The sequence below is a fragment of the Tasmannia lanceolata genome, unplaced genomic scaffold (genome assembly GCF_043159265.1).
Source record: "Tasmannia lanceolata isolate RefF3 unplaced genomic scaffold, GAP_Taslan_0.1 ptg000006l, whole genome shotgun sequence".
In the NCBI taxonomy this organism is placed as follows: Eukaryota; Viridiplantae; Streptophyta; class Magnoliopsida; order Canellales; family Winteraceae; genus Tasmannia; species Tasmannia lanceolata.
This window is the reverse complement of record NW_027518683.1, coordinates 20,162,783-20,181,273: the sequence shown is the minus strand read 5'-3', so window position 1 is coordinate 20,181,273 and position 18,491 is coordinate 20,162,783. Positions and strand designations below refer to the sequence as shown.

At 38.5% G+C, this 18,491-nt stretch overlaps 2 protein-coding genes across 2 annotated transcripts; one reads left to right on the top strand and one right to left on the bottom strand.

Annotated features, from left to right (window-relative positions):
• Nucleotides 1-166: 166 nt before the first annotated feature.
• Nucleotides 167-2,912, top strand: LOC143878476 (fringe-like protein (DUF604)). Its single transcript, XM_077380761.1, has 3 exons — nt 167-883; nt 1,447-1,986; nt 2,735-2,912. Exons 1-3 carry the CDS (start codon nt 500-502, stop codon nt 2,840-2,842), a joined length of 1,032 nt encoding a protein of 343 aa, XP_077236876.1. The 5' UTR covers nt 167-499; the 3' UTR covers nt 2,843-2,912.
• Nucleotides 2,913-8,076: 5,164 nt separating this feature from the next.
• On the bottom strand, nt 8,077-12,142 carry LOC143878475 (uncharacterized). The gene is made up of 3 exons (XM_077380760.1): nt 11,173-12,142; nt 9,319-9,864; nt 8,077-8,324 (listed from the first exon to the last, which is right to left on the bottom strand). Exons 1-3 carry the CDS (start codon nt 12,043-12,045, stop codon nt 8,220-8,222), a joined length of 1,524 nt encoding a protein of 507 aa, XP_077236875.1. The 5' UTR covers nt 12,046-12,142; the 3' UTR covers nt 8,077-8,219.
• Nucleotides 12,143-18,491: the final 6,349 nt, after the last annotated feature.

The following is an 18,491-nucleotide window of genomic DNA, read 5'->3' as shown; positions in this document are numbered from 1 at the left end:
TTAGAACAGTCAACTTGTGGTCTTTCATTTGCACCAAATGACTTCAGAAAGGTCTTTACGAGGTGCAAGTTTTAGTGCAATTACAAGAGATTTTTCTGTTCTATCAGAGACATTTATAGGGCGTTTATGCAAGGCATTAGCACTATCTGGCTTGTTAATTTACCTAATCTACATTCTACTTTCTAACAACCCTTTTACCCAATCATCTCAACACTTCTCCTTAATCTTCAAACAGATTCATGGAAGGGACCCCAATTCCCAAATCCATAGCCATTCAAAATCTCCCAATACTGATCTTAGCCACATCCAATTTGCCATTGCTGGTTCTCTCAATACATGGAGAGGCCGAGAAGCATACGTAGATCAATGGTGGTGTCCCAATCGCACCCGAGGATTCGTCTGGTTAGACAAAGCGCCCGCGTACCCATGGTCTCCTTCTTCTCCCCCTTTTCGAATTTCTGAAGATGTCTCAAAATTTAAAGACTATGCGAAGCATGGAATGCCGTTCGCATGTAGAATGGCGCGTGTGGTGTTAGAGAGCTTTAATTCTGTGAAAGAAGGAGTGAGATGGTATGTAATGACTGATGATGATACAGTTCTTTTCATAGATAATCTTGTGGAAGCTCTCTCAAAGTATGATCATAACAAGTACTGGTATATTGGGGGGAATTCGGAGTGCATTTCGCAGAATTTAGATAATTCTTTTGAGATGGCGTTTGGAGGAGCAGCTTATGCTATCAGTTTCCCTCTTATGAAGGCTTTGGTGAGGATTTTAGATGATTGCTTGAAGAGATACCAGACCTTGTATGGGAGTGATCATGTCATACAGTCCTGTGTAGCTGAGTTAGGGGTGTCTCTCACCTTTGAAAGGGGTTTTCACCAGGTATAGTTTTTGTAATCTTGTCCAAAATTCTTGAAAAATCCAAAATTTTGATGCCCATTTGAACATTTAAAAATACTGAATAATTCAAAAATCCATACTTTGGGAAAAAATATGTAGATTTTGAATTAGACACAACTCTCACAATTAATTCATTAATTTCTCTTACATTATTTATAAATATAGTGAGAACTACAAAATTACTGAGAAGTTGATTTAGTGACAATCACACCCACATCCTAATCTATCAAATATATGCACTTAAACAATCCTTAATGCATTTTTTTTTTTCATATTTTAGGTAGAAAATTAAGTATTTGTATAGTAAACATACATACTCTGGACAGAAAACTGATGCATTTTTTAGAACAGTTGCCAATACATGGAAACTCCATGTATAACCATCTTTAGAGTATCTAATTGGTGCACAGACCCATCAATGAAGGAGCATGTGCATTGATTCGATCGACGGTAAAAAAAACAAGTTCTGGTGTAAATTTTATGGGAAGAACAACTTGTCATTTGAGAATTCTCCTCTCAAACTATATTTTTGTTGCTTATCGCAGATCGATTTGCACGGTGACATATCGGGATTTTTATCAGCACATCCAAAAGCTCCTCTCCTCTCCCTCCATCACATAGACGCCATCGATCCCATCTTCCCTTCCATGAATCGCCTTCAATCCCTCCAACACATCATGAAAGCCGCAAAATCTGATTCTTCTCGCCTGTTACAGCAAACTGTCTGTTATGACAAGCGAACCAATTGGTCATTCTCTATCTCATGGGGCTACTCGGCGCAAATATATGAGAAAATTCACCCCCCAAGTATTCTACAGAGGCCTCTTCAGACATTTCACGCGTGGAGGAACACCCCGAGACAGTCCTTCATGTTCAATACGCGGCCTCTCACCAATGATCCATGTCAAGCTCCCCACATGTTTTTCTTTGAATCTGTAGATAATATATGGAATAACAATTCGATTGTTACTAATTACACTCGAAGATGGCCGTGGCGGCTTCCGGCTTGCGCTCCTACAGGTGGCCATTCGGCGGATATGGTATCGAAAATTCAAGTTTTTTCACAAGCTAGAAGACTCACTTGGGTAAGTAGGCATTCCATGGACACCATGTGATTAAAACCACATACATGATCCAATCCATTGATTACAGTGGATTCCATCTTAGCGATGCAATAGCTAAAAATCATGGACAGATGTGATCCTAACTATCCGATCGGTCTTGAATGTCGACCAATTGCTTTATTATTTTATCCATCCATTTATTGGATGCAAATTGGATGGTTAAGATCAGTTAACGACTCCCATTTCTATGTTATTGTGACATCTTTATGGGTTACTTTGGTTTCATAATTTCTGGGTTTTACTTGTTTTGGTTGGTTTTAGGGTACAACGCCATTTACTAGTAGTGTCTCGTTACATGGTTTGATTCAGAGTACTAGGAGACTACTTGCCTGCTCTCTCCCTTGTTTGCCCATGTGGCATGACTTTTGTCCTCCATAAAACTACTCGAAAAAACAAGGTTTTTCGCTAGTACTCTCTTGGAATTTAACACTCTTCTCTCTTTCTCTCGTTTCTCTCTATATTGGTAGTGACATCTATACTGTCACCATATTTTGGTAATGACAGTACTAAGAAACTACTTTAGTTGACAACCAAACCCTACTTATCAGTAGAGCTTGACTACTTCAGTTCTAATTCACCACTATTCTACAAGAGTACAAGACAACTAGTTGTAATCAAACTTACCATAGAGGACCTCAGCTTACTGATACAGAAGATTATTTCCTCTTTGACTAACTTCTTTCTTCTTGTTTTTGCTTCTTATTATCAGGGTGGAAGAAGAAGAGAATGCTGTGAAGTTATTCCTTCGTCTGGCATGAAAGTTACAGAGGTGAAGATTAGGGTTAGGGCTTGCATGCAGAACGAAGTAATGGCATAATTGTAATTCTCTTGTATCTCTGTACCCTTCGTGCGGAAAGCAATTGTAGCGTCTCGGGTTGATTTTACAGAGTCCGTTCCAATACATGGATATCCAAGTTCTTTGGAAGTGTTGAAAATTATATAATTTTCCAACCCCTACTTGGATATTCCAAAACAATAAAAATACGTAGAAGGTCACTACTCTTTCGTATACTGATTAGTAAAAAGGGATTTTTGCTGGTTAGTCCCTACATGGCAAAATAATTGCTTATTAGTCCCTAAGAAAAGCATATTAGCTGAACATGCAATCCTACTTTTAGAAAATATTTGCTAAAAGGTCCCTAAAACTCACGAGCTTCAATTTTCTCCGTAAAAATTTTAAAATGGCAAATTTACCCCCCAACCCATTTAATCAGTTTTAACGTTTTTTTTTTTATTTCCCTTCAAATATTTTTGGAAAAAAAACTAGGAAATAAGGAACAATATTATCTCTTTCAATATTCTCGTCAAAAAAACTTCGACAAAAAAAATATTTTAGGAATTAAATAAATTGAAAAACCATCTTAAATAATTTAAATAAGGTTGGTTTGAGTTATCTTTTCTTCATAGATAAATAAAGTAAGAAATTTTAGGAGTATTTTTCGTTTCTAACTTTTATGAGAAATTCCTATCTTGGCTGGATTGCAAGAAAATATCTCTGATGGAAAATTATTTCTATGAAATTTTTTTTCATTGAGGAATAAGAACTAGGGTTTGACTTCTAATTTTAGGAGAAGAAGAAGGAAAAATGTCAAAGTGAAAGTCAATATTGAAAGAGATAATATTGTCGCTTATTTCCTAGTTTTTTTTTTCTAGAAAATTTTGGAAGGGAAATAAAAAACGGAAAAGTGTTGCTACTCGGTCTTGTAGCTAAGCTTATCTACTCGGTCGGGTTAAATACAGTGGGGGCCCACATTGTTTGGTAATCCAAACCATTCATATGAAAGTCCCTTACCCAGATAGGGTGTCCCCAAAAAGTCAGACCCATAAGAAAGTCCCTAACCAATCCAACAGTGGAGGGAAAAATGGGATGGACACACAGTTTGTCCACAAATCTGCCCATTTTTCCCTCCACTGTTGGATGGGTTAGGATCATCCTATGGGTCTGATTTTTTGTAGACACCCTATCTATGTAAGGGACTTTCAAATGAATGGTTTGGATCACCCAAACAATGTGGACCCCCCACTGTATTTAACCCGACTGAGTAGATAAGCTTAGCTACAAGACTGAGTAGCAACACTTTTCCGATAAAAAAAAAAAACGCTAGAACGGATTAAATGGGTTGGGGGGTAAATTTGCCATTTTAAAATTTTTAACTGAGGTTCGTGAGTTTTAGGGACCTTTCAGCAAATATTTTCGAAAAGTAAGACTGTTCAGCTAATATGCTTTTCTTAGGGACTAATAAGCAATTATTTTGCCATGTAGGGACTAATAAGCAATTAGATAATAATAGGAACTTGGATATTATATTTCTTATTCATAAAAGAAAAATTAAAATCGGAGTTTTTATATGGTGGTCGACCGTTAAGTACTATGCCTGTGGTACTACCCTTGATATTTGATCCAACAGCAGCCCACTTTTTAAGAGGATGCTTTTGGATCAAATATCAAGGGTTGTACTTCCACCCGGACGGGTGTGGCTCTTTGGCTTAAAGTCATGGGTATGCTCTCCAGTGAAGAGAGTTCGAATTCCCTTAAACCCGATGCGCGTGGTTTATGGATGATTGCGTGAATCCATAAGGATTAGTTCTGCCCTAAAATAGGGGTGGGGATAGCCTACGTCATAAAAAAAGGTCTTACTTCCATCGTAAGACCTACAAGGGACTTTAGGGTTTGCCGGCACAATGGAAAGATGGGAAGCACTGTGAGAAGCAAATGGAAAAATAAATCAATTTACAATAAATAAGTGTAGACATCGACTCTATACAAGATCAATACAAAATATGAGGAAATTAAATAAATAAAATGAAAAATACATAAAAACAAACATTTATGTGATTCGGCAGAATTGGCCATATCGACTTGACAGCATGTCATTTTCTTTACTAAAGTAAAAAAAGAGACGGAGCAAGGCAAGTTTTCTAAGGTTTGCTAGTGTCCATCGTATAAGGCATTTTGCGGATGGCCTGTTGAATGTGAGAGCAGCCACCTCGGGAATGAATGCCTTGCTCTGTGAAATGCCTTTTGCGATGAATGCTAGGAAATCCCTTTCCATATATTAAACTTTCTAAGGTTTTTCACCTGAAAAGTGGCTTTAACAGTATTCTTTTCTCTCGAATTACAGGGCTATGCTAAGGCAATTTCTTAGAAGAGAAATTATATGATGCTCGACCGTGAGAATGTAAAGGGCGGGTAGAGACAAAACCTCTTGCCTTGGTTTTTTAACCAACCAAAAGTCAGAAAAATGACTTTCTCTTGGATTAAAAATCAAGGGAGAGATGGTTTTCTCTCTCCGCCCTTTATAACCTAACGGCCGGGCATCATATTAGTTCTCTTCTTAGAAAGTCATTTTGTGGCTCACTTTTTAAGGAGAGAACAGATCCAATCACGCAAAAAGCAATAGAAAAGAACAACAACAAGATGCACACATATTATAGGTGGTTCAACTAAGATACATGTCCTGGGACGGAGCTTGAACACGATCTTCCACTATGAGAAAATAATAAAACATGATTACAATAGTTTTAGCTCAAAATTACATACTGCAATGAATATTAATTAATGTGCAATTTCTCTCCAACTGCATCGAAATAGATAGACTCTCTTTTTAAGAGAAACATACAATTTTAGCAATGCCTGAAAAGCTAGAACCAGAGCCCAATAAAGTGGAGACATTCCACAAGATGAAAAAAATCATAAATAACCGGGGACTAGCATTCATCAAACCTGGTCCATTCTGCCGTTTCTCTAAATCTTTAATGTGAGGCGGGTAAAATCACTAATTTTTTGGAACAAATCCGTTTCACCTGCTTTGGAAAGTGTAAAATGACAAGCGTTGAAGAACACAACCGAGATGACCTTAAAATCGCTCCCTCTTGACTTCCCAAACTTCTCCATTCCATTAGATTTCTTAATAATGGATGCTGGCTCTGTTTGGATTGAAAGAAAAAACATTTGTGAAGGAAATTTTTTCTAGGCCCTGTTTCTTTTGAAATAAAATGGCCCTAAAAAAAAAATTTACGGCCATTAAATTGTTTGATGCCCATTTTACATTGAAAGAAACGGAGCCTTAGGAAAAAATTTCCTTTCTACAAGATAGAGGGAAATGGTTAATTTAGAGGGATATTATCTTAAATTAAAGGTAGAGAGAGAGCCTTGGCGCAGCGGTGAGGTTGCTCCATTATGACCTGGTGGTCACGGGTTGAGTCACGAAAATAGCCTCTCTGCAAAGCAGGGGTAAGACTGCGTTCATCTAGCCCTCCCTAGAGCTGCAATGGCGAGAGCCTCATGCACTGGGCGACCCATTTTTTTATCTTAATTAATTACAGATCTCTATGTACAAATTAAATTTAAAAGGATTGGCTCAAGTCTTTATTTATTTATTTTTGTGTGTGTGTATGTGTGTAAAATAAAATTTAGGAATATTTTTTCTTTTCCAACTTTTAAAAAAAAAATTCCTGCAATCCAAACAGAAAGGAAAAAGTAAAAAGAAAAAGAAAAAAAGAGAGAGTAATGATTCACATTCAAAGCAGGGGTAAGACTGCGTACATCTAGCCCTCCCTAGACCCGCAATGGCGGGAGCCTCATGCACTGGGCCACCCATTTTTTTATCTTAATTAATTACAGGTCTCTATGTACAAATTAAATTTAAAAGGATTGGCTCAAGTCTTTATTTATTTATTTTTGTGTGTGTGAGTGTGTAAAATAAAATTTAGGAATATTTTTTCTTTTCCAACTTTTAAAAAAAAATCATGCAATCCAAACAGAAAGGAAAAAGTAAAAAGAAAAAGAAAAAAAAGAAAGCAATGATTCACATTCAAAGCAGGGGTAAGACAGCGTACATCTAGCCCCTTGGCCTCGGTTATAATTGGATTATTTATGAGAAAAATGATGGGGTTTTGATCAGAGGGATTTACTAGGCGATTTCGTGGAAAGCCATTTCGCAGCAAACTTTTGCAGAAAAGTCACCTAAGATGAATTAAATGAATATGACAAAATCTGCTAGGAATTGGTCGAACAGATCCCATTAAAAGATTAACAAGAATATAATTGAACTAATTTTTTGTTCTTAGAATGAAAACATATCAACAACGGCTTAAATTTATCTATAGATCAATGATATATTGTTAAAATGATAAATAATGTAACTAAATTGCCTTTAAATCTAATTACAATTGTGGCACGCAAAATATCGGATTATATCACATTCACATTTATACACTAAAAGAATAATTTTTTAATTTTTTTTGCCTTTTGTTTATTTTGTTAAGACGTCAATCGTGATAGAACGAATGGTGCCTCCTTATCTTTAATGCATGTAAGATCGGCTAACAGGATTACAGATAGATTAGCCAAGGAAGGAGTAGATAAAGAGTTTGGAGCTTTTTTATTCCCTAACCCTATAATTGGGTGGTATTTTTGTCTTTCAACTCTTTGGTTTTTGTCTTAAGTTTTTGTTTGTACTTCTGTTTGGGGTGCACTTTCTCAGTCGCCCCATTTTTGTACCTGATGAAGTCTGCTACCATTCAAAAAAGAAAAAAAATTAAGAGGCCAATGGTGTTTTATTTCTTAAACTTTCATTTTTGTGCATTTTAATAGTAATTTTGAAAAGTAAAATAAGACAAAAAATTATTTTGTTTTTATGGGTAAAAAAAAGCATGTGGGTCCTATCCAAATCATTCAGATTTTGTGCCCATATTCATTAATCCTAACAATGGTTTTCTCTTGGGGTCGTGGCACTGATCATTTTATTGGAAATTATCATACCATTAATGTCCCTAATCAACCCCCCAACAAATTTCACCATCCAAGCCCAATTTCCAAGGAAAGAGAATGGCATATCCGTTATTTATTAAGAAACAAGAGGACCATTTGGGGAATAAGTTACTGTAAAGAGAAATGGTACGAGGGTTCCTCGACCATTCATGCAGCTATCATATTGTCTTTCTCAAATATCAAATACAATGTAACGTATGTCTGACCCAAACCCGACCGAGATCTGACCTATATCTTCCTCATAAATTGCATAAACAAAAAACAGAATTCTCTCTGCATGTTACAAGATCCACCGTTGATAAAAGTATTCAATTCCTGCTTAATAAGTAAATTGGAATAAAAAAAAGTATCTCAATTTCCCACTTATTTCCTTTTTTCTATAAGTTAATTTTACAGAGGAGAATTTACATCTGAGGAGGAACTAAGGGAGAGAAAGGCTTTCACCATGCTTGCATTTTCGGATCCTGACATTGATGCTATTCTTTCCACCATTACCCACTATCTCGCAGCACTGTCTGCGTGGAGCCTGCACATGTGGAAGATTTATGGGTTAAAACCCAAAGACACATAGAAAAACAGAGAAAATAAGGAAGAGAGATTATGATACTTGCACCGAGCACCAATTTCTTTTGTTTAATTTGAAAGGAACCATGACTCTCCAGGAACATAAGTTTTTTTTGGTTATTGAATAAAGCTAGGGTTATTGACTGGTTAATGGACTCTAGGCCATGTAGGCCCACTACACCAGTCCATTATCTTATTGAGATTATATTCGAACATTATTAGGGTTATACTGTATACCCAACAATAATGGCATCCTTACAAACTCTGGGTTCGGGCATAATTATTAGGAAAAAAATGAAAATGATACTTGGGATGAGTTCAGGAAATTTTCTTTGAAAATAAAAGATAAATAATGCCTTTTTCCAACAGCTTAAGCTTTTGAAGAAGTTGGAAAGTTAACAAGGTATTACAGCCAAAGGTCTCGAGTTCAAACCTCCCGGATAGCAAAAATCCACATGCGATGGTTAGTCCAAAGTGGACCACATGTGCCACGTGTTTGCCAAGTGGACCACACGTGTGGAGGGAGTGTTAAAAGTATAAAAGATAAATAACGCCTTTCTCCAACAGCTTACGCTTTTGGAGAAGTTGGTAAGTTAACACTTTCTATTTATATAAGTATTTCTCTAAATAAGCCACAATAAAAAATGTGGACATGGTTGGTGTGGGGAGGGGTGATCTCGTGACTGCAAAAACCAGTAGATGTAGTTTTCTATTGTGACTACCAAAGCTAGTAGAGAGAGAGAGAGAGAGAGAGAGAGAGAGAGAGAGAGAGAGAGAGAGAGAGAGAGAGAGAGAGAGAGAGAGAGAGAGAGAGAGAGAGAGTGAGTGTGTATCTACCAAAACAAGTAGCTGTAGTTTCTTTTGAGAGAGAGTAATAAATTGAGGGTCTGTCTACCAAAACAAGTAGGTGAAGCTGTGTGTGTGAGAGAGAGAGAGAGAGCAAACAACATTCTCACCTTACTCCAATAGTCAGGTTTCATCTTGGGAGCCAAAACATTGACCCTCTTGACTTTCAAAGCGGACTGGTAATCGGGCCTTTTACAATCCTTCCGGGCCTCCGCCACGTACCTAGAGTGAGACGTCTGTGTGTCACCATTCCTCCCTTTCACCACTCCCTCCAAAAAATAAACCAAAGGCTCCTCACACACCTCAGCTTTCCACGGCCTCGTATTGAACGTGAATGGCTCGCCACGAAAACTCCTCCACGTTTGGAAAGTCTGGAACGGCCTCTCTAGAACATTGGCTGTTAAGATCCACGGGTAGATCTGAGCCGTGTACCCCCAAGAAATCGACACCGTCCATTTCCGCCTCACGTCGTAACAGAAGCTCTTCTGCAGGGTCCGACCCGGGTCCGATCTCGAAGCACGAACCACCATCCCCAGCCCGTCTAGCTGGGTCCGAGATGGTATTATCGGTTTCAGGTAATCGAGGTGGTGGAGGGATACGAGTGGGGCCACTGGGTGGGCCCCGAGTAGTCCGTACGCGTCGCCACGTATATCCAGCTGTCACAACAAAACGACAAAACAGAAAAGGTTTATCTTGAGATTTTATTATACCCTGGATTTCTTTTTCCGCGTAGAAAAAACGCAAAAACCTTTACTTGACTTAATTGGAGCACTAAAGTCTATTTATGAAAAATTCGTTGAGGTAGAAAAAACATAAGTCGGTTACGCGACCGGCGTAAATTAGCATTTTCTGTAGTGAAGACATGTGCAAAGGTGTTGTGTGACTCTTAGGAAAGCCACGCCACGCCACGTGTTTCTACATCAAACTGAGTCAATTTAAAGTGGCAGAATTTTCAAGTGGGCGCATTAAGTCCCCACGCACATTTTCAACTAAACCATGAAAGACGCAACGACAATTAGCCAGCTGATATTTGCACTACCATGATGTTATGATTGCACTAACTCACCTTGTCTTTTTCTATTTAACAAATTGTAGAAAGTGAGAAATTATTTGATGGGTGCATGTACAAATACGTATTTTTGAAAAAGTACCCATTCTATAGGATGATCCAAACCGTCCATCTGTTGGGTGTCACAACGTAAATAGGTTGTGCCCTAGAAATCATTTCCACAGGATGATCCTAACCCTCCGATCTACTGAGCTTTCCATAATATGTGTTTCCTCTATAGATTAGTGTGTTTGGATCACCCTGAAAATGATTTTTGGGGCACAACCTACGTTGATGGTTCAATAGATTGGAGGATTAGGATCATCCTATGTAAATGATTATGATTTTCGGCACAGTATTTATGCTGTGGGCCAACAAATGTACAATTTGAATCATCCTATGGAGTGGGCCGTACTTATATGCCCACTCATCATATATACTTTCTCACCTTTTTACCACTTCTCAAATAGCAAAATACAAGGTGAGTCAGTGCAACTATCAAAACATGGTAGTTCAAATATCAGTATTCCATATAGTCTCACTCGAGGCTAGAGCCATTGCACCCTTATGAACTGGGATCCATATATTGTCTTTTACCATTGACCCTAAAAGTGACTTTCTGCCGAGGTTTAAAATTTCGGTTTCGGTACCGGTTTCGGACTTTGAAATTTCGGTCGAAATCTGGTTAAAAAAAAAAAAGTAATATTTTATTCATTATTAAATTTCGGTGAAATATTAAATTAATATTTAAAAAACAGATTTTTTGTGACCGAAATTCCGAAATTTCGGCTGAAATAAATGACCATTTCGATTTCGGTTTTGTGTAGTTTCGGTGATTCGGTCGAAATTTAAAACCATGCTTTGTGCTACCTAACTGGAACTTTTTTTAATAGCCAAAAATAATAAATAAAATTACCTGGTGGAACCCGGGTTCTCTAGTGAGTGGGACCCCGAGTTCACTCAAGCAAGCATGAACTCGCTGATCGCTACCGTAGAAATATCGGTACCGGTCAAGACAACCATCCAAAACCCTAGAAAGAACCTCCGCTAGCCGGTAACTGATCGCAAAACCTCCTCCCCCAAAAGCCATACCGTACGAATGCATCACATCCTGTTCCACACTCTCCGATACGCCCCCGATATAATACATCTCCTCATGATCATACTTCGATAAAACCGATACGAGATTCTCCGTAAAAAAAACCGTATCATCATCCCCCATAACGTACCACCGTACATTCTTTAACCCCAACGTAACGCTCTCCGATACGATACGCGCCATCCGAACCGCCGATACCGACCCATACGAGCTCTTATACTCGAACGGTAACGTTTCGCCCGATACTCGATACGGAGGCGAATTTTTCGGCCAGGGCTCTTTTTCCGGCGGTTTCTCATCGAGCCAGACGAACCCACGTGTCTCGCCCGGGCGCCACCAAAGCTCGCTGTAATGGCGGCGGTTTGGCCATGTTTTGAGGGACCCACCGATGCCAAAAACTATGTGGGAGATTTTTGTTTTGTTACCGTCGGTAGGTGCTGCGGCCGGGGAATTTGCCGGAGGGAGGAATTCACAGGAATTTATAACGGCGGTCGTGGATTCTAGGCATTTCCATCGGGGTTGGTTAGAGATTGTTGAATAGAGAACGAATAGAAAGGAAAGGGAGAGAAAAAAACATAGGGCTCCTTTTGCCCACCGCCGGAAAAACTCGCTGGGGTTTTCCCGTAGGAAAAGGAACGCTTTCAATGTTGTACATGAATCGTGGCCGTTCGTTTCAAGGGTTTGAGGCATTTTGAGAAAGGGAAGGAACTGAAAGAAAGATAGAAGAGAAACCTATGTGAGAGTTTTTCGGATCTTTCCCTTCTCTTATAAACGTTATGGATTCTATCTCCGTACTTTAATTACTAACTTACCCTCTGTCGTGCCCGCATAAGGTGTGTTTTTAATTGGGTTTAACAACTCCATGTTGGGCAACCATGAAAACGTTTTTGGGCCCCTTTGGATTGCAGGAAAAACATTTCTTGTGGAATTTTTTATTTATTTTTCTTTTCTCGTTTCCACGATTTTAAGAGGGATGATAAATTTTAGAGATGTTAAAGTCCTTGTCAATAAGACTTTGACTAAGGAGAGGTTCAAGTAATGTTGGTGTTTTTTTTTTTTTCCCCCATGGGGCATGGTTTCTGAGCTATAGCTTAGATAGCAGCTTATCTGAGCAAGCCACTATAAATAACCATCTCCCATGTTATTTGACTCATCCAACCCATTCATTACATACAACCTTACATAGATAGGGTGTTCCTAACAAACCATCTCCATATAATCATCCTAACCATTCGATCCTCCACAAATCAACGGTTACAATGATCATGTGGAGATGATTTTTTAGGGACACCCTATCTATGTTAAGTCCTATAGAATCAATATGTAACATAATCCAAACAACATAGCTACCTACCCTATTTATAGGAGCTTGCTCAGATAGCTACCTTTATCTGATTTTTCATTTGTAATGAAACAATGAAAAGCATGAAATATTGGAAAAGTTTTTCATCTTAAAATCACGCTTCATCTTGTTGGGCGATCATAAATGGGCCCGACGGTTTCATAGGTTTCATACGATCGCAGGATGAAACTCTCAAATGAACGGTAGAGATCATCGACACTGGTATTCCTTGACGAGATTAGAGATCAATCGTTAAAACAGAGTGGCAGTATCAAAACGGACTGCTGATATCATTTTTCTACGTATAAAATGAGAAATTAAATAGGAGCTGAGAAAAACAAATCGGTCGGAGGGGAGTGGGGCCCCAGATGAAGTCACCAACAGATTCTAACTGTAGAAGTGTCTCTGTAGAAGTGTCAAATCCATACTGATGAGATGTTGCAAAAGGGAAGCCACTACGCACTTCTCACGGTCACTAAATAGACCGGGCGTTGGTAAATTCGCACCCACTGTGAGATAATTCGCACCAGGACGCGGTTACAGTGGTGCGAATTATCCTACAGGGGTGCGAATTTACCATGGCCCAATAGATTACCCCTTGACCCACTGTTTTGTACCTAACATATCGTTAGAAAGTGGGTTGCACTGAATCCCAGTTCTTCTAATATTACAAAACAGTGGGTCCCATTCCCCGTATCTATTTCAATTGTTTGGCACCACCCTTGAAATGCATGATTCAGAATTATACGGTGGGTCAGTATCAGAAAGAAATGAAAAGGGGGGGTCCATTCACATGACATTTACGTGATCCTAAGTCCTAACGGTCAGGCCAATGTTTGGCATATGTGAAAGTCTTTTACATGAATACTGGTTTGTCAATTGCCTGGGAGAGGGGCAAGGAAGGTAGGTGACAAAGGCGCCCTCTTTTCATTTTTTCACCCCCCTAGGATTATGCGGAGGGTTTCGAGCTCCTATATCAACATCTGAAGCTCGTAACATGTTATTAAATGAGAGTCAAAATTTTTTACCTGTGCACCAACCTTCAACAGGAAGGTGTAGCGGGCGACTTTGGAAACCCCTTTACTACGTTTTGATATGTATGAATTGTCGTTCATACGAAATCCAGTTTGCCCAAAATCAGTTTGTACGAAAATCCCAATTTGTACAAAACTAAATGTACGAAAATCAAATCTGTAATCGAAATTTTTAGTTTGACCGGAAATTTTCCCTCTCATTTGTGTTTATAAATAGGCCCTACCTTTGAGTATTTTAGGGGTGCAGCTTGGGTCGTGTCGGGTTGAGATTTTGCTAAAAAATGAATTGGAATCAATCCGAACCCAACCTGATTTTAAGGTAAATGCTCAACCCAAATTCCAAAAAATGACCCGAGTTGCACCTCTAGTGTATTTGAAGGAGAAATTTCAGCTCGAAATTCTCTAGAAATTAGGGAAATTCCCTCCCTTTTAGAGAGAGTGAGTGAGTTCTCACCGGAGCCGATCGGATTCCGACTGGAAATCTTGTTGCAGAGATTATAGAGAGGAAATAAGGTTCTAAAGGCCTTTTTAAATTTCATCCGGGGAATTCTCCGTCAAGTTTGTTTGTATAGAAAGTTGAGGGACTAGAGCGTCGCCGCTTGGATTGCCGGAGATCGTTGGACGGAAACTCTTCAAAAGAAGTTCTTATTTGTTGTTCTTTTTAATTTCCTAGTATACCTTAGCTTAGAATTAGGGGAAAGTCTAGGGAATTAGGGTTTTCAACCCTAATTCTCAAGACTTTCCCCCAATTCCAGTAGATCTAAGTAGGGGTGTCAATGGATCCAGAGAGTCCGATGGACCATCCGAATCCGAACTTTAATGAACGGGATATAAATACCAAGAGCGTCCATGGACATATTTCGGACTCCCAATCATATGATCCGAAAATTTTCGGATCGGATCCAGGCATGCTGCAAAAGTCCTTAGGGATAGTCATGATCCGAAATCATCTTACAGAAATGCTCTCAAAACTATTACAACATCAGTGTTAAGTGGGGGTATTCTCGTCAAAATAGCCCGTATTCTTTTAGTAGTTAAAATGGTTTCCATCTTTATTGAACGAAATCTTCTCTTTCCTATTCGAAATAAATCTCCTCTTCCTTTCCGTGTAAGTAACCCTTCCCCATTTGTGAACATCTCATCCTCCTATCTGTAACCCTAACCCATCTACTCCATTGACATTGACGTTCTTTCCCTAGTCATTGCTCTCACCCTCGCCATCGCCACAACCTTTCCTTCCCAGCATCCGAGCAGCAAGCACGGAAAACTCCTGCTAAGTTTGTGGTTTCTATTATCTTCTTAGAGTACTGGATAGTGGATATGTATTTTCCCCCCCGTTTTTAGTCACTCCTTTGAAGTTGATCACTGCTTTTCATTATGACTTCCTAGTTTTTGTATTGTTCCCTTATTCAGTGAAGTTTCCTAAGAGAGTGGAGTGATGAAGTTGTAACGATTGAGTTTGTGGATGAGGAGAAGGGGGCCATGGAAATGGAAAACAGACTTAGCAGTTAGTTTGTGGTGAAGATTTGTTGGCTTTGGATGTGCCATTAAATCTTACTGAGTTGGGAAGGGGATCGACTTGGCAATTTTGTAAAACGCCATTTCGCTGCTCTTTTTTGGGAGAGGACAGCCATTGCTAACCTTTTTAAAAAAATTTAATTGTGTACTAAGCTTAGTAGGACATAATAGGACACTCCGATGGACGGTCCGATTTAAAATGGATTGCGATTGCGACGTGGAAAGTAGGATCCGAAGAACAATCCGAATCCGATCCGAACGATAAGGAATTTGAATGGATCGTGACTGCGACATAGGTGGATCCAATCCAAAGTGGATCTGTTGACTCCCCTAGATCTAGGTTAGTACTTGCTATGTTTAACAAAATCTAGGTTGTAATTTAAAATTCTAGGGAGATCCAATGCTGGATCTTGAACATTGTGGACAATTATTCTTTATTCTACAAGAATCCCCATTGGAATTCAATGAAATTTGAAATTTCGAGAGATCCACTAGGTAATTCAATAACAAATAGGTATTAAATAATCCATACAATCACTATTAGAGCTCGGATCTTAAAAATTCTAGAACATTGTGCAAAATTTTGGAAATCTAGAATTTCGTATGAATCAAATTTGGAATTTTCGTACACTTCAAATCTGTACGAAATTTCACTTCCTGAGAACTTTTGGATTTTAAATTGGCGGAATATTCCATACGAAAATTCAAAAATAAGATCTGTTCATATACTTTATAAATGTACGAATAAGAACTGATTTGTACGAAATTCCTAGACAGTTCACAATAAACTTGAAATCTTCTAGATTTTTTATTGAGACATCGAAACTTGGCAGATCTGATTCATAAGACCGGGATTTTTTGGGCGTGAATGGTGTCTAACACCTTTCATTCACGTAACCTAGCACCACCTAGTGCTTTGGTTAGATCTAAGCCTTAAATCAGAGTCATTCAAGGATCTTAGGCCCATTCCTTGGTGGTGACTCTCATTTCCTTATCAGATCTGGATCTGGTAAGGTCTTTTTGATTTAATTTTAAAATGTTTGTAGAATTTCAAATCAATTTCAAAGGATTTTTCAAAATGATGACACAACAGACCAGTGGGGTTCTAGGAGCTCTACATGAACGTCTACCTCCTGTATGACCCAACTCAGTAGATGAGGATTAGAGGACAAATAGACACATAAGATGTGATTAGGGGTATTGGATGATTTGACAGCCATCTTCAGGGCTATGTCTTAGTGGGGGCCACTTGCCCAATGGGACCATAGTGTGACTACAGAGTGCGGTCGCAGTGGGGCCATCATAGCTACTACAAGATCGACCATCGGATCCATGCGAATTGGAGAGCGTTACGAAATGCAAAGGATGAGGTTATCAAACTTTCTCCGAAGCTATTAGAGTCACGGATTCTATTAAATCAACTTCAAAGTGGATCTGTTGTGCGAAAAGATCTCAAATGCTTTAGTACATGTAGATCCCCTTTTGTCCGGTGCCTTCGGTGAAAAAATACTTCAGAAGATCAACCCATATGTAATTGTGTGAGGTTTATAGAAGAAGAGGGACGACAAAAATCCAAAAAAAAAAATCCCTCTAGAAGATCATCTTAAACATAATGTAGCTTTATTGGTGTAATTCACTTCCCACCAGGATTGGAGAGTTTTAAGAAATGCAAAGGATGAGGTTTTCAAACTTTCTCCTAGGCTATTAGTGTCACAGATTCTATTAAGAAAGAAATGCTGGTTCTTTTGGAGGCCTTCATTTCTTTTAGGCTGAGCTTTCCAATATGGTTTGGGAAAGATTAGAAGCTTCAATAATTCAAATGACTTTTGTTTTCCTTTAGTATGATTTAAAAAGGTAGTTTGATATTTTCTTGTGGCTGATCTTGGTTGCCCAGATGGTAGTCGTTCGGGATTATTAAAGAATGCATGCACACGTGTTAGTCGTACTTGACTCTTAAGGCCCATGCTTGAGAACTCTAAAATAAATAATTAGTCTAGAGTTATACATGTCTACATAGTGCCTAGGGAGACTTCATAGTTCTCCATAAACAGGTGGAATTATGAAAACCCACATCTATTGATAAATAAATAAGGGCTGTGATAAATCTACCCCCCATCTCTCTCTCTCTCTCTCTCTCTCTCTCTCTCTCTCTCTCAGCACTGCCCTATGTGGGGGCCGATTTCATATATATGGAGGTCGATTTATCACTGCCCATAAAAAAATATCCACATCTTACAAATAATAAAAAATAACCTATCTTTTCAAAAAAAAAAAAAAAAAAATCAATGTACCCCTCGATAAAAAAAAAAAACAGAAAACCACCATATCATGGAAAAAAAACAAAAATACCTTTATCTCATGGAAAATGGCCAAAACACACATTTCTTATGAAATGCCATAAAATGCCTATATGTCGTAAAAAATGAACAAAGTATCCCTCTCAGAGCATAAGTGATCAATGAAACAATAGTCAGTGGAAACAAACAAAAATTGGATTAAGTTAGTGAGAAACGCATTTAAGTATTGATAAAGGGGAAGCCAATTCTTAGCATAAGAATCAACAATTTCTTATTTTATGGCCATTGTGTCTATGAGAAAAACATAAGTTTCAAGGTGGATAGTCACATAAGGTGTACAACATAAAAGTTGGATGAATGGGCCTTTACTGACTCTTATCTTATGGAGGCGCAATGTACTTTATATCAATCATTCAACAATCACTAAGAAAAGTTTGGATAAGGATACTGAATTTCAAAAGCGACATGCTTACGATTGTTAAACACTTGAAGGTCGAATTTGAGATGAGCATACTAAATTATTAATAATGGAAAGAAGTACATGTCCAATGAGTTCAAAAGATTTTGCAAGTATAGTAAATTACATGACACTTCACTATTGAACGGATTTCTCAACAAAATGGTGTCGTTGAGCACATGAAGTGAACATTGAAAGAGTATACCTGATGAAGATCTGGGGTGCTCGAAGATCCAGATGCACAAAAGAGAAATCAGGAGAAAGTTAGGATATAAGTCTCCCCATTGAAACAAATTGTTTTCTTAGGGGATGTGGATAAAACTGAGTTTTCTCCGATTTTAGGGACATACCCTCCCGATTTTCATCTTCAACATGGCCTATCTTTTAGGTCCATTCATTATCATATCAAGAGTACTACTCACTGGAGATACTTTTCATCTCCAACATGGCTTTCTCTCCACCAATTACACACACCCACCTAAGAAAAC